Source organism: Borostomias antarcticus, assembly GCF_949987555.1.
Source record: "Borostomias antarcticus genome assembly, chromosome: 3".
Lineage (NCBI taxonomy): Eukaryota > Metazoa > Chordata > Actinopteri > Stomiiformes > Stomiidae > Borostomias > Borostomias antarcticus.
Genome location: NC_140236.1, coordinates 27,669,373 through 27,686,080, shown reverse-complemented (window position 1 = coordinate 27,686,080; position 16,708 = coordinate 27,669,373). Strand labels below are relative to the sequence as shown.

The 16,708-nt window shown below is 47.1% G+C and overlaps 1 protein-coding gene across 2 annotated transcripts in view; it reads right to left on the bottom strand.

The window, feature by feature from the left end:
• Positions 1 to 16,708, bottom strand: part of atf6 (activating transcription factor 6) — a 43,741-nt gene that overhangs the window by 14,970 nt on the left and 12,063 nt on the right. Inside the window, exons 8-15 of one of the 2 annotated variants that reach the window (XM_084461626.1) lie at positions 13,921 to 14,106; positions 13,606 to 13,697; positions 12,548 to 12,688; positions 9,798 to 9,893; positions 9,589 to 9,691; positions 8,168 to 8,241; positions 4,429 to 4,540; positions 123 to 207 (exon numbers count right to left, since the gene is read on the bottom strand). In XM_084461626.1, coding sequence (XP_084317752.1) covers positions 123 to 207; positions 4,429 to 4,540; positions 8,168 to 8,241; positions 9,589 to 9,691; positions 9,798 to 9,893; positions 12,548 to 12,688; positions 13,606 to 13,697; positions 13,921 to 14,106 — 889 coding nt within the window. The remainder of the gene's footprint in view (positions 1 to 122; positions 208 to 4,428; positions 4,541 to 8,167; positions 8,242 to 9,588; positions 9,692 to 9,797; positions 9,894 to 12,547; positions 12,689 to 13,605; positions 13,698 to 13,920; positions 14,107 to 16,708) is intronic. The other variant, XM_084461627.1, reaches the window with a different exon arrangement.

Here is a 16,708-nt window from a genome sequence, read left to right as displayed (position 1 = left end):
ACCCAGAGTAATCAATGAACGTAAACAAACCCAAGAGGGGAAAAAAGACGTGGGAGGAGTGGTCGTAAACAGAGTTATGTCATTGTATAATATTTACATCAGTGTATAATCGTGGCCCTTACCATTTATGTTCACGGCTGGCAGCACCACAGTCATCTTGGGTCTACTTCCTTTGATATGGCTGGTGGCAGGAAGTAATAGGTGATCCTGAGAACACAGTACACACAAAGTCAGAGGTCACACAAAGGAATAACAACATAAATCATACGAATTCACTGTGACTGACTGGAAATCCTTTTTTCTGGCTTTGCACATCATGTTATTGAATCCCAGCTCCACTACTAAAAGCTCTACTTTTGAAAAGGTCAATGGTAACTACTGCATACTGCAGTAACTATAGCACAAATGCATGTGAAGCGCACATCTACAATGCTCTCACAATATGTAGCAACGGGGCACCAACACTAAAATCACTGAAGGGGTACAGACTCAGAGAGCTCAGAAGTTCACTGCCAATGACAACAGCACACATAAAAGCCGCTCATATCGCCCATGAGGCTCATAAACGTGGTATTCAGAAGTCACACTGCTCCCACATGGGTTCGTTTCTTGCTCATCGGTTCAAAGGTTTTGAATGGTTAAGTTGTGAGATTGAGACAAAACGTTCTCACTGTTTACAGCCATATCTCCATCTGTTCAGGGGAACAGAGAGAGAGAGATAGGGAGAGGCAGTGTGTGTGTGTGTGTGTGTGTGTGTGTGTGTGTGTGTGTGTGTGTGTTTGTGTGTGTGTGTGTGAGAGTGAGTGAGTGAGTGAGTGAGTGAGTGAGTGAGTGAGTGAGTGAGTGAGTGAGTGAGTGAGTGAGTGAGTGTGAGTGAGTGAGTGAGTGAGTGTGTGTGTGTGTGTGAGAGATAGAGTGAGTGAGTGAGTGAGTGAGTGAGTGAGTGAGTGAGTGAGTGAGTGTGTGTGTGTGTGTGTGTGTGTGTGTGTGTGCGTGCGTGCGTGCGTGTGTGTGCATGGAAAGCAGGAACTTGGTTTCTAAAAACAGCAGTACAAATCAAGATAACCCACATCGGTTCAGAAGATGGTGGAGTGTAACATTGGTGGGATAGCAAGCAGGTGTGCGCCAGCCCCTTTGAGATTCCCTGCACACGCCACAAACCATCACACTCTCGTCCCACTCGCTCTACTCCAAACCCCAACTTAGGTAGCTTTCGTAATCAAAACCATAGTGTAACTTTCCTCTCAGATCGTCTCCTTTTCCATGCATGACAGAACTTGCGGTAACTTAAACGTCGGACCTGAATTTTTGATGTTCCCGTAGGGATGAGATGAGCCGATGGGACACAGATGGAAAACTGGACATGCTTCTTTTATAAGTTAACCAGGCCACGGGGAATATGAGTAAAAAAAGAGCCATTAAAAATCCCGCACGTGGAGAGAAGGTAACAAGGAGAAGAGCAGGAGTCGGGGAGCTCCCCAGAACATGCAGCGGATCTGATCTCCCTGGAGCTCCTGCTTTCCTGGAGCCTGCCGCTGAGGCCGATTAGAGCCGCCTGCTATCGCCATCAGAACCCTCCGCAGCCGACGCTCGACGGTTTGAGGGGATGAAGAACAGGGGGGCTGAGTGGAGGCCCGGGACGGGGGATGGGAGAGCTACAGTGCGGAGAGGCCAGAGCCGACAGTGACCCAAACGGGACAGGGAGGCTTGGAAGAACATAAGAATGCGCAGGAAGGTCAGACATCTGGGCTAGAGTGGTGCGAAACGAGGGGACGGTGGAGGCGGGGCTTGGTATGGGGTGGCGGCCTGGCTGGAATGGAGTGTGGAGAAGGTCAGGGAGGGGGGCAGCGTAAGGACACGGCTGAGAGGAGACGAGAGAGAATCACGGGGCGGTCGTGGCGGTAGAGAGGTGCTGGAGCAACCAAACCCGATCCCGGTACCGCTCCCCCCGTCAGAGACCTGCAGTACCGTTCCATGGATGGAGCTGCCGTGACAAGAATCAGGCTGCTGGAACCTTATTGGATGTTGCTGCTGGAACCTTATTGGACGTTGGCTGCGGTAACCACAGTGTTTCCACCACCTCACTGTTGTCTCAGCCTTACATAAAGACACAGGTGCCGAACAGCCGGGAAGATGACCGTGACCACAAACTTACCACGAGGCTAAACACGGTTCAACGTGTTGGTTATGTCAAGAGCCACAGCACATTTTCCATCGCCTCAACTCATTTCACACTCCAACAAAGCCATAGGTGGCGCAGAGCCACACATGTCACCATGCCAGAGTGCAGACTAGAAACTACAGCCTAACACTCAAACCTAAGGAATGGTCTATCAGAATTTCACCCCAACCGTGACATTATCTCCTCAAGAGTTCGAAAGAACTAAAATTGGGACCACTGCTCCTGGCTCTAAAGAAATTTAAACAAATGTCAAATGAAGTCCAGAGCTTTGGCAGTCTTATAAAAACATCACACGAATGGGCTGGAAAACAAAAGTACACCCCTCACACAGGGATACACACCCTGAAACCCAGGAAACCAAATACAGGCAAATAAACCCAAAGAGAACAGCTAGTACGGGACTGTAACAATTAGTCAGCCGACAGGCTATTGGCCAGGCTTGTTATGGCGTCCCTCAATCTCTGACGCCTGACTCATTTTTTCTGAGGTAAAAAGTAAGAAAACGCACACCTAATTTGATGAGGTGCTGACCTAGGGACACAATAAACTCACATTTTGTGAAAGCCCAGAAGAAGGCAGCTTTCTGCTGAAACGTACATAAAGTATACTTGCTTTGGAGCTATGGAGTACGCAACCCTCCCTTTTTAAATTTGACTCATTTTTTTCTATCCATTTTCCACCCTCTACAGTGTCAATCTCTACCATAGTCCGAATAAAACCTAACGGCCCTGAGCCACAGGCAGGAGGGACAGGAGCATGTCTATATCTTAGTGCTGCTGAGGTCACATACTGGCATGATAGATTGCCACTTCACCTACTGACATTGTAAACAAGAGGAAACCATTCCTGCCATTGTTCCTGTCGTCACCATGTCAACACTGACCAGGACAACTGTGACTTCCTTGGTGAGAAGAGCTCATGAGACTTGCAGATGGAAGATGGACCTAGAGCTTCCAGTGCGCTGGACTGAACTGGCAGGTCCTGGTCTAATCCTGTGGTTTGAAGAGCTCAACATCAAGAGAGCTGAGTTCAATACTGAGGAGTCATCTGGTCCATTCTAGCAGAGTTCAATACTGAGGAGTCATCTGGTCCATTCTAGCAGAGTTCAATACTGAGGAGTCATCTGAGGAGCATGACCACATGTGTTTGCAGGGAACATGTCCTCGCTTGAATTTACACCAACAAAGGTTTCACATCAACAAGGCTGTTTTTTTAAGTCGAATTAGTCATTTTCAAACATTATTTTCCCAATAAACAATGTAGTTCAGGAGGAAGTGGACTTTTCATTTCTGGGCCCAGGATAGAATGTCTGTAAGCGTAGTGCAGTCTAGAAGGAGGGAAGAGACCAGGGGGGTTCCTGGAAGGGAATGTATGTATGACTCCTGGGTGATTATTTAATAGGTTTCCTCTTGTTTGTCAAGGCTGGAGGAAAGAGGTGTACGAAGGAGAAGTCCCTCCAAGCAGGCTACATCGGTCAGAAGATCAAAAGCAATTACAGGAACCCGCTGTCCGGTGTTATTCACATCGAGATGGATAATTTAAAACAGGAATACAATCATAGACGCAGAAAAAAAGGCGTTCTGAATGAAGATGGATTAATGGTGACATTTGGTTGTGACTGAAATTCTAAAACATATAGTCTTGATGATTATAAATGGTGTGGAGCTCGACTGGAACGGGGACCTACACCCTTGGGTGTGTTCAGGGTCAAACATTTCACCCCTGACGCCCCCACTTTCCTCTCCCAAATCCAAACCTCTCCACCGAGGTGAGAGCGGGCTGATGTAAATGTCCTGTCGCCTGGTATATCACCATGGAGTCGCATCAGTTATGTTCACAGTCGTACCAACATTTTCTCTCCCTTCACACGAGCTGATTGGCTTCTCCAAGAGGAGCGTGCAGACAGCTGAGGCCAAAACAATCATTCCCATGTTTCAGCCTTTATTAATGATTGGAACCCCAATCCATCTGTCTCCAATCAGGCTTTTCATCACATTATGACTGGCTAAGGGACATGGAAATGATGCAATTGGAAACAAAAGTAAAGGGACCAGAAACCAATCCTTCTAAATCCCCCTAATTTTACAATGCATTTTAAATCTGAACAAGAACAGTTCTCGTTCTGTAATGAGCAGCCAGTGGGTTTATCAAGTTTGCTGTCAGATAAGAGGTTTGTTCCACACAAAACATACTATATGAATGATATGTGAATAGTACGGTATGATCGTTGCAAGTTTAATGCTCACCCTGCGGAAAGACACCACATAGAAAGTGTCACCACGGCGATGGATCTCTTCGAAGAGCTGGCTGTAGGTTCGGTGAGGAGCATAGTACACCTGCAGCTCACTGCCTGGGCTCCTGCAGTGAGAACAATCATGTATTTTTCAGCATTCACAATCACAACAGACAAAACCTAAAAACATGGCAACGAAAACGTTCCGATTTGACAGGTCCGAACCACGGATGATTGATGCTGATTGATGTTAATTATGAAAAAACTGAGGGTAAAATCCTCTTCAACACTTTAAATATGAATTACACATTGTCCATCACCAGTTTACATAATCTCATGCATCTAGTCAAGGCAAGTCAAAAATATACTTTGTCTGAATTGAGCCCCTCACTTGCTCCAGACAACATAGCATCCTATTCACTCAAAGAGTCGACCTGTCCTTACAGTGCTTTCATGTCTACAGTGTTCGGAGAGTCTGGGTATGGTCTTAGCAGCACCAGCCAAGGAGAGGTCCTGGACTTCATTCCCCCAAAGTTCTATGTTGCCAATCAATTGATTATGCCAAGGTAAAACCCAACAGTCTTTCAGGGCCATATTTGTGCATCCCAACTCAGTTCCACATTCTTAGCATTGAAAAAGGTATAAGGCACGCACATCCGCACTAAAATCCAGGTGCTGGACAGAGAAACGTCAGCAATAAAGAAGAGATTGATCACTGGTATAGCTCCCAATAGCCTATATTTATTGAGTTAACACACAAGCGTGTAACATTTCGAGCCTTCCCAGCTCTTCCTCAGACCCACATTCTTAGCATCCTACGTCTCTAACAAACAAACTATCTCAAACCAATTATAGGCTCTATTTGCTGCTGAGAATGGCTCACTGGCCCTCAATATGATTTATACAGTGAGAATGTCAGAGGTATGAGGGAAATGTGGTTAAGAAATACGTTATAAAGGCCTACAAATAGAACCATCGCACACACCCAAAGGACCACTAATAATGACATGTTAAGAATACATGTTATGAATATTTGGTCTTCCACCCTTTTACGTTAAGGAACAACATTAGCTACCATAGCTCCTGTATGCTGATGACACACAGCTCTACATTTTGGTGACACCCTACAGCTCAACTGACCGTTTGATAGAATGCATTGCTGACAGAAATGTGTGGATGTCACAGAACTTCCTCCAGATAAACCAGGACAAAACTGAAGTATTGATCATTGGTGAAAAACGTGAGAGAGAGAGACTATCGGTGCACTTAAAAACACTGAATACGAAATGCCTGGTAAGAAACTCATCGTGTCGTGCTGGATCTTAGCCCATATAAAGAATGTAACAAGGACCTAATTTTAGCACCTAAGAAACTTTGCCAAGATGAAACCTTTCCTCTCCCAGACTGATACTGAAAGACTAACGCATGCTTCTCCTGTCTGGTCTACCCCAAAAAAAAGTGATTAGTCAACTCCAACTGATTCAAAATGCTGCAGCACGTGTTCTTACAAAGACCAGATCACATCACACCAGTTTTAAAATAACTATACGGGTTACCCGTCAGTTTTAGAATAGATTTTAAGATTATTTTTTTAGTCTATAAATCCATACAAAATCATGCACCTACATGTCAGACATGCTTTTAAAATATACACCTAGTAGGTCCCTCAGGTCCTCTGGCACTGAGCTTTTAATGGTCCATAGAGCCAGGACTAAGAGGCATGGGGAGGCAGCCTTCAGTTCTTATGCCCCCAGCCCTTGGAACACCCTGACAGAGGACCTGAGAATGTCTGAGATCGTGGTAACTCTTAAAGGAGTAGTAAAGGGAAAAATCATGTTTAGCCGTGTTTTAAGGTTACTTATGATCATATACAATGGTTCAGATCAAAAAGTTGACAAAACTAGCACTTTTGAGAAAGTCTGATAATTGCTCTACCACCGTTTTGGTCATACAATGGATGTGGGTGGACACTGTGAAAAATCATTCAAAAAACATGTTAAACTCTTGATTTCAAAGACAAGAAACTCACCGAGGTGTTAGTTGGCGTTCTGACATATAATTCGCCATAAAGTAAGATTCTAGTTCATCTGGAAAGGCTTTTTTAAATATTTAGCATAGAACTATTTAGTCGCAGCACATACATGTGTAAACCTCTGCAAACTAGGTAGCCTAGCAACATAAACAATAACAAAAGCTACCGTAAGTAGTTCCGCTTCCTGAATCTCCTCTGCGGATTGATCTACACATCTACAACGGTCGCGTCAATACAAGTCAATGAACTTCATAAAATTATCAATAAAACCCTACAGGATTCATACTTTGCGGCGAATTTCATGTCAGAACACCAACGGACACCAATTATCCCCTCGGTGAGCTTCTTGTCATATAAATTGAGAGATTAACTTGTTTTTGAACAATTTTTCAAGGTGCCCACCCACATCCATTGTATGACCTAAACGGTGGTAGAGCAATTATCAGACTTTTTCAAAAGTGCTAGTTTTGTCAACGTTTTGATCTGAACCATTGTATATGATCATAAGTAACCTTATGTTCCAAATATATATAAAAATATATGTATTTTTATATTTACAAATATAGTACCAAATCCTTACCACATCTTTACTTGCGTTAATATCTTAAACTGTTCTTAATTTGTGTAATGTTAATTCTTTTAATTTTATTGGTTCTTTTAAATCTGTTCTCATTCTGTTTACATAATTTATGTTTTTATCCATCTCTTTTTATGTAAAGCACTATGTGCTACATTGATTTGTATGAATAGTGCTATAGAAATAAAATAACATTGACATTCTTGTTATGCACATTTTAGACAGAGACAGATATACTGCAAAGGTCAGATGTCAATTTTCAAGGTAATGTTGGTTTAACGTTGGCAGACTTATTTTATGATGCGATTTACACCTGGGAAAACTATGTGAGGCCAAAAACACTCAGGTCTAAGAGGCTGGTCCAAGAATGAAGCCACAAAGCCCAGGCCTATAGGCAGTAAAACCTTGAGATGGATTCCTGCTGTGTTCCTTTTGTATCGGAAACGTCGGGATTCCCGAGGTCGACGTCAGAATCGTCATCAAATACGTCACCTGAACTTGGTTTTCTGCCATTTTACTTGGTATAAAAATTATATCCTGACCTCGTCAATCAAGATGGATACTCTGTGCTTCAACAATAAGTGAAAGCTGTAATAAGACTTTATTAGCGCTTCTGTATTATTTGTGTCTCATTAAGCGCATTGTGTTGCCTCTGTGTATGAAATTTGCTATACAAATAAAGTTTGATTTGATTAAATCAGTCGTACACTCACTACTGTCTAACGTCTATCAGAGGACAATGTTGCTACGAAGATCGTACGTGCAAAATAGCATGCAGGTAGTTCGTTGTTATCAACTGGTGTTGCTAAACAATGGCTAACTTGGCTAGAACTAAAAAGATGAGGCAAAAGTGGGGTTTTTCGCATTTCTGATCCCATTCAACTGGGATATGATGTCGTCCCGGGCGCCAAATCCGGAGCTCCGATACAAAAGGAACGGCGCATCAAACCCCAATGGGAGGCTGTCGTCAACACTACAATCAGTATGATGTGAATTTCATCGATAAATCAATCAAACACAGTTACAGTACAGCAACATTATAATAAACGTTGATACTATTACATCTACAGTACAGCAACATTATAATAACTTTGATACTATTACATCTAACAATATATACTAGTAAAATAAATGTCCACTCACTTTTCCTCTGAGGTGTCTGTGTATTGGACCGTCACAATCTGGGCGACATTGGCCTCCTTGTCCTCCACTTTCTGCTGGAAAACAGACACAAGGAGGACAGTAAGAGAGCTGGGAAACAGACACAAGGAGGACAGTAAGAGAGCTGGGAAACAGAAAGGCTATACATGATCGAGTGACACACAATAACGCAAGGCTGTGTGTGTGTGTGTGTGTGTCGTAGATCCCTCTCTTTTTCCCACTTGATATTTTCCCGCCATTATGCATCTCTCTTACAGGATATACAGCTGCATGTCGCTTAGCTAGCTACCCCCCCCCCAAACAAAACACACTCTCCTGTCCCATAGCCTTTCCCTGACAAATTGCAAGCCCTAGACGGCTTCATCGGCATACTCATGCGGGGCTACAGTTAGCCCCCCCGGGGCTGGCTTAATGGATAGCACCCATTAAGGCCAGCGGCTGTAGGAAACAGCTTGCTGTCAACACCTGCCTCTACTTCTCACCAACGGGTAACGTTTCAACTTTGTGCCGGTGTTGTTATGGGCTAAATATGGGAGAAGTTACAAGGTTTAGCTCATTCTATGACCGCAACCTCGTGCACTTAATCATTCTGACTTGATTCTTGGTATAGGTTTCTCTTTCAGCAGTTGGTTATATCTGCGTCACTTCACCCAAACATTTATACCAAAATAACCTGTTAGAATATCGTCCAAAATCAAGAACCTAGTTTAACATACTAATAGCTGAAGTAGCCCACAAATCAGCTGATATAATCAAAACAGCAAAGTGATTCCATCCATGACAACACAGTGAGTCGTCTGGCAACTGGTTTGAGGGACAAAGTGTACTGAACAGGAGTCCTGCAGCATGGTGGAGTCTGTTCAATACTAAGTAAGGGTTCGGTTCTCATCAGCCCAGTATGGAGTCTGTTCAATACTAAGTAAGGGTTCGGTTCTCATCAGCCCAGTATGGAGGGGGGGATCTGCACTTTCCAGCGAATGACTCATTCAGACGTCAAGCCCACATGTGCATTAGATTGGAGTTCCATATTGATGGCTTAGGAGAGAAAAAAAGACTAGTCAGATTGAAAGGGGGTTGGGGGTGGGGTCCCAAAAAGCCTTTCCCTAACTGCTGTTTACTTTCTCAGGGCAGCTGGGATAATCTTAGCCCAATGCTAACAGAAGGAGGGAGGGGGAGAGAAGGTTGAGAGGCTGGCTGAGGAGGGGCGCTTCATCAGTGTCTGAATAAGACCATGGGGACAATCTGCATTTAACGTCTTAAGTGAGACAGCTGACTTTTATGAATGGCTTCACAATCCATGTTGTGTGTGTGTGTGTGTGTGTGTGTGTGTGTGTGCGTGTGTGTGTGTGTGCGTGTGTGTGTGCGTGTGCCAGTAGCTGGGATATTAAGGGGGGGCTACACACCGTGATGGTCCTGGTTGGTTTGTGCTGGCTGTTGTTCATGCGTCTGGACTTGGTCTGTTCCACCTCATGACGATGGACCCAACCCCGCAGCTCATGGGTCAACCTGTTGGTCAAATCGCAGTTAGCGACCGGTAGAACCCCATTAAGGAAGGAGTTTGGACTACAAGGAAACGAGAAAGATAAACTTAAGGCTTGAGTCTGGTACTGACTCCATGCACTTGGTCCTGTTGACGGGGGGCCGGCAGAGGGGGGGGGGTCGGAGGAAGGCAGGGTCCTTCACCACCATCAGAGCCTTATCCTCCGAGCTGGGAGAGACAAGGGAAGACAGGAAGAGACCAACACACAGAGAGAGACGGAGAGAGAGACCAGAGACACAGAGACAAGGAGAGAGATGTGTTTATGACAGCGTTCAGTTTATTATAAAACCACTGGTATGTCAAAGAAATGACAAACTAACTAACTTTTCAGCAGGGGAGACGCCCATTAGGAGCCCAAAACTAGGCCACTCCCTGTCAGCAAAATCCCCTCGGAAACACCCAACATTGCGCTGCAGTGCTCTGGTGAGCCAAAACACAGCCAGCAATCTTCAATATGGAGGCAATTAAACCAGTGTTGAATTCTGCACACGTCAAAATAAGCCATAAAACACTTGACAGTCAACGCAGGTGGCGCTGGGCTGGCGAAGTGTCGCTTCTCGTTCAACATTCGCATGATGTGAAGTGCTGAGTTGCCCACACCAGGAAGTGCTGACTGTCTAATACAATGTGTCCACAAGCTGTCGACACCCCGAGACTGGAATAGCAGAGATAACTCCAGGATAGACCTGGAAATAACTCTGGGATTAAGTTCTGCTGACAGTGAGCTGTGTAGCAAAGTAGGGCATGTGAAAAAGAGCTTGCTTAAGTAGGTAGGTAGTACTAGGTACAGTAGGTAGGTAGGTAGGAAGGTAGTACTAGGTACAGTAGGTAGGTGGGTAGGTAGGTAGGTACAGTAGGTAGGTAGGTAGGAAGGTAGTACTAGGTACAGTAGGTAGGTGGGTAGGTAGGTAGGTACAGTAGGTAGGTAGGTAGGTAGGAAGGTAGTACTAGGTACAGTAGGTTGGTAGTTAGGTAGGAAGGTAGTACTAGGTACAGTAGGTACTGTAGGTAGGTAGGTACAGTAGGTAGGTAGGTAGGTAGGTAGGTAGGTAGGTAGGAAGGTAGGACTAGGTACAGTAGGTAGGTAGTTAGGTAGGAAGGTAGTACTAGGTACAGTAGGTAGATAGGTAGGTAGGTAGGTAGGTAGGTAGGAAGGTAGTACTAGGTACAGTAGGTAGGTAGGTAGTACTAGGTAGAGTAGGTAGGTAGGTACAGTAGGTAGGTAGGTAGGTACAGTAGGTAGATAGGTAGGTAGGTACAGTAGATAGGTAGGTAGGTAGGTAGGTAGGTAGGTAGGTAGGTAGGTAGAAAGGTAGTACTAGGTACAGTAGGTAGGTAGGTAGGTAGGTAGGTAGGTAGGGAGGGAGGTACAGTAGGTAGGTATTTTATTAATCCCTGGTGGGAAATCGAACAAAACGTAACTCTCAATCTGAAATGCGATGAGCGTGCTGAAGAATATAGGAGCATCATTGAAGGAAGAAAAAGTGAAGGCCGGACTAAATGTAAAATATGTAATATAAATATATTATTATATTTTTATAAAATAAGATAACCCTAACCCTATAAGACAAAACCAGGTGAAGAAAATGGATAAGAATATGCAGCGACAGCGTATTATTGGCAACTGATGAGGATGATAGCAGATGTTGGTCCTACAGATCTGGCTGTTACATTCCATAAGATACATACTATATTGAAGGGGCGGCTGGAGGCTCAGTGGTAGAGCGGGTCGTCCAATGATCGTAGGGTCGGCGGTTCGAATCCCGCCTCCTCCTGTCCACACGTTGAAGTGTCCTTGTGCAACCCCAAATTGCTCCCAATGAGCAGGCTATGCATGACGCAGTGCCGCCATTGGTGCGAGAATGTGTGTGTGTGTGAGTGAATGTATGAATAAGAGGCCATTGTAAAGCGCTTAAAGCGCTACATAAGTCCATTTACAATTTAACTGTACAGTATACTGTCTCAGAAGTCATCAGCTAGGTTATACAGTAATGCCACTATGTGACTCTGAGATATCGTGGTCTCGGGGTGATGATGTAGACTGTCCAGTCAGTGCCCACCTGCGGTCGTCCAGGCTTGGTTAACATGACCTCCGCCCTTGTCTGCGCTAACACGGTAAACACGCCCAGCGATCCGGTTTCGCCGCCGTCTGGAAACGGTTCCGCCAGACAGAACACGCCAGAACACGGAGGCCTTATCATAACTCGAACCAAACGAGGGGTACATATTAACCCGTCTGAAAAAAAATGGCAGGATCGGGTTACATAACCACCCAACAACTGGTTCTGTCACCCCCCAGTTCGGCCTAATGTGTTCCTTCCTGCTTGCACCGGCTTAATGGTCGGTTGAGACACCCGATACCACAGAAGAAGAACTGGTTCGTATTAAAACGTGACCCACCCTCCGTGCGGAGATCTGACACAACACAGACTGGCCCGGTCAGGGGGGGGGGGGGGGACGCCAGACATTATGAGCGCGGTTCAAAACAATGTTCTCGAAACGACAGGCGCACAAGACGCATGTGTTATTGAAGCAATTTGCAAATGAGGCCCAAAGACCGGTGTCGAGTTCGCAGAAAATAAATCTATAACGCGGAGCGAAAATAAACGGAGACTACTCCGATCCCGGGGCTGCTGGGCCTGTTACCGGGCAGGCTTGAGGACATCAGTCACCACCTGCTTGTTTGTGTGTGTCAGTAATGACCTGTCTCAGGTCCAACAGTGTCCAGCCACAGGTGTATCCTGGTCAACAGACACACGGTTTGTATTGTATATATATAGAGAGAGATTACGGGGGTCCGTGTTGGTGTGTGAGCTCATTACCTGTCGGATGCCTGAGATGGGTTGGTCTGCCGGGGCTCGGGGCCCAGCTCAGCCTCTCTCTCTGGGGAGAAGTCCAGCAGGTGTCTGCCACTGGGCATGGAGCCCGCCTGGAGCCTGGAGCCCGGGCCGCCTTCAAACAGACTGGCAGGGAGGGAGAACGCAGATGAAACATCAGGGAGAGAGGGAGAGAGAGAGGGAGGGAGAGAGGGAGAGAGAGAGGGAGAGAGGGAGAGAGAGAGGGGGAGAGAGAGAGGGAGAGAGAGATGGAGAGAGGGAGAGGGAGAGAGAGAGGGAGAGACGGAGAGGGAGAGAGAGAGGGAGAGAGAGAGAGAGGGAGAGAGAGAGAGAGAGAGAGAGAGAGAGAGAGGGAGAGAGATTGAGATCGAGACAGGAGACATGTTCACCCAGGAGCAAATTCCCATGGACCCGACATCTTGTGGGCAAGAGTGTTTTGAGCAGATTCTGAAGTCTGATCTCCCTAGCATGACCAAGCCCCCCCCACCACACACACACAACAGTATCAGTTCACTGGCTGGCGTTATCATTTCAAAGGAGTCTGTTGTCGGCCTTCATTTTGGCTGCATATTTTACATTCCATATGAGGGCCCCCAATACAACAAGAGCAACCAACACTCTCTCTCTCTCTTGCTCTCTCTCTCTCTCTATCACTCACTCACTCACTCACTCACTCACTCACTCACTCACTCACTCACTCACTCACTCACTCACTCACTCACTCACTCACTCACTCACTCACTCACACTCACACACACACACACACACACACACACACACACACACACACACACACACACACACACACACACACACACACACACACAGTTACAGTCAGACATGCTAAAATCCCATCGCATAATCTATCAAACACAATCTCAGTCAGGCCCCATGTCACTTATTCAGCATGTTTCAAGAACTCTGGAACAAAACTCACAGCTATAGTATGACAAACAGCACATTCCTAGCTGGGAACACACACCAAGAGACACACACGCTCACTCACTCGCTCGCTCGCTCACACTCCGTCCAGACGCACTCACCCCATTGGTCCGACGTTGAGCACCAGGAACAGCAGCACCGCCATCAGGCACACGGCTCTCCTCTTGGGGGCGGTGGTCTTCAGAACGGTGTTCTACAGGAACAGGAAACGCATCACGTTATCTCACATGCCGCGCAAACTGTTTGAATGCATCGCCGGGGTGTGCGTCAATATGTCTGTCGGACAAAACAACACAGCTTCCCTCCCGGACGACTGATTGTAAAAACAGTGACCGTGTGTGTGTGCAAAGTTGTGTGTGTGTGTGTGTGTACACATCATGTGCACAGCTGTGCGTCTCAGCCCCCGGTGGTCTCACCTGTGTGAGCAGTCCCTCCAGCTGCCTCTTAAGGGTGCCGTTCTCGCTCTTGAGCGTCTCGTTTTCGGACAGCGCCATCTTCAGACGGACCTCCAGGGTCAGCAGGTACTCCTTCTTCTTCTTCCTGGACAGAGACGCCGACTCACGGTTCTTAATCATCCGCTGCTGCCTGGTAGAGGCTTTAGACTAGAGAGAGAGAGAGGGAGAGAGAGAGAGGGAGAGAGAGAGGGAGGGAGAGAGAGAGAGAGGGAGAGAGAGAGAGGGAGAGAGAGAGGGAGGGAGAGAGAGAGAGAGAGAGGGAGAGAGAGAAAGGGAGAGAGAGAAAGGGAGAGAGAGAGGGAGGGAGAGAGAGAGGGAGAGAGAGAGAGGGAGAGAGAGAGGGAGAGAGAGAGGGAGGGAGAGAGACAGGGAGAGGGAGAGAGAGAGAGAGAAAGAGAGAGAGGGAGAGGAGAGAGAGAGAGAGAGAGAGAGAGAGAGAGAGAGGGAGAGAGAAGAGGTATTTCACTGAAATTGAAAATGTATTGATGTCAGGTGTTTGCCACAGTCAAAGGCCGGGTTTCCCGAACGAGTTAAGAAGCACTTAACTGAGGTAAGAAGCTTCTTAACTCCAAAGAACTTCTTAACTCCCATGCAAAGGGTTGCTTAAGAAGGGTTCCTTAAGAAGGTTCTTTATCGGGAAACCCGGCCAAAGTCTGTTTCAAGCTTGAAATCAAATAGGGGGGAAAAAACATTGACTGACAACAACTAATTGAATGGTGATAACATTGGGACGTGGCGTACTGTAGCATCGTTAGAACTTTGGACCAGAGAATCACTTCCTCGTCTGACTCGGACACATGCTGGGCTCTGGATCACAGAAACATTTCACCATGGTGACTCAGTACCTCGGTTAGATCTCAGGAGGGTCAGGGTGAGGAGAGAAGGGCCATTCAGACACGGCCCATCTCTCCCAGAGAGAACACAAGTGCCAGTGCTCACTAACATATTACAAAGAGGTTCTCACCAACATAAACTCATCCTGGTAACTCTCTCTCACTCTCTCTCGCACGCACACATGCGCACACACACACACACACACACACGCGCACACACACACACACACACACACACACACACACACACACACACACACAGACACCACACACACACACACACACATCAGTGAACAACACTGAAGAATGTGGCTCCTTAAGACTGAGACAAAAGCAGAGAAGAAGAGAGATGGGGAGCTGGGATGTTTAAAAGGAGAGAAGAGAGAGAGAGAGAGAGAGAGAGAGAGAGAGGGAGAGAGAGAGAGATGGGGATATTAGAAAAGAGGAGAGAGAGGGGGAGAGATGGAGATGTTAGAAAGGAGGAGAGAGAGAGGGAGAGAGAAGGGGATGTTAGAAAGGAGAGAGAGAGGGAGAGAGGTGGGGGTGTTAGAAAGGAGAGGAGGAGAAGAGGGAGGTGGGGACGGGGTTTGGACCTTAGCCTAACTTAGCCTTGCCCTCAAGGTTGCACTTAATCTTGTGGGAGAATTCCTCGGTCGCCGATGAGCCCACTCGTTCCCACAGAGAAAAATAAACAGCCATGAAGACATGTGAGGTTGTGAAAGATCCCTCAGCAACACAGCGTGGGTTTAATGTCGCCCCCATGAGTCTTAAATACACAGAGCGCCGCAGGATCAAACTTCCCCAGGAAACATTTAGGCTGACAAGCTCCGGGGTCGAGGGGTCACGCTAACCGAGGCTGAACGAGGAACGTGATGGCCCCGCTGTCTTCGCGTGATGGAGGGTGTGTTTACAGTGTGTGTCACCCCGTGAAGAATGAGTCCACATCGTACATGTGTAAACACAGGGGCGCGGGCCCGAGGCTGACCGGACACCTCCGCTGACCGCCCACCAGCCTCCCGATGCCCACCGGCCCTGCTGGTGATGAGGGTGTTCGGATCAGGAGAGCTCCCCGTTTATGGTTCATCTACTGAAAAACACTTCTCCCGCGCCGACCCCCCTCCCTCCCTCCCTCCCTCCCTCCCTGCATCTCTCTCTCTCTTCTTCTCTCTCTTCCTCTCTCTCTCTCTCCTCTCTTCCCCTCTCTCTCTTCCTCTCTCTCTCTCTCTTCCTCTCTCTCTCTCCTCTCTTCCTCTCTCTTCCTCTCTCTTCCTCTCTCTCCCTCTTCCTCTCTCTCTCTCTTCCTCTCTCTCTCTCTCTTCCTCTCTCTCTCTCTCCTCCCTTACTCTCTCTGTCTCTCTCTCTCTCTTTCTCTGGGAGCATTGCCACCACCAGAGCCTGGGAACGTGTTTGTGTGTGGAGGGGGGTGGGGGGGGGGGGGCTACCAGGACAAGGGAAATGGCGGTTCTCTCCATCGCCATGACGACAAGGCTGGAGGGTGGGAAGAGAGGGCGAAGGGGTTTTGAGAGGCGACTCTCACTTTGAACATTCTTCTTGCCAGGTCTAACAGCTAACAGAAACACAGCTGAGGTTAAGACCGCCCCGGCCTCGGACCGACTGGACAGCGCAACTCAGTACAGAGCAGTCTGGTCGGGTCCGCGGCCCGGTAAAAGTCCAGATCCACAGAAGTACCAGCGCTCACGTAATCCAACCTTTAGGAAGATGTGATACTTGCTCATGGCTGGGCTGACGAGCACACCTGCCCACCACGACGGTGAGGGCCCATCTTTCCACTCAGAGGTCATGGGGTCGATTCAGGAGGAAGTGTGTCATGACCTGCTAACCCTGGGTGGGTCTTGTTTTTTACCAGCCAAGATGAAAACATTCCTCTGGTTTTATAAGAGGACATAAAGTAGTTG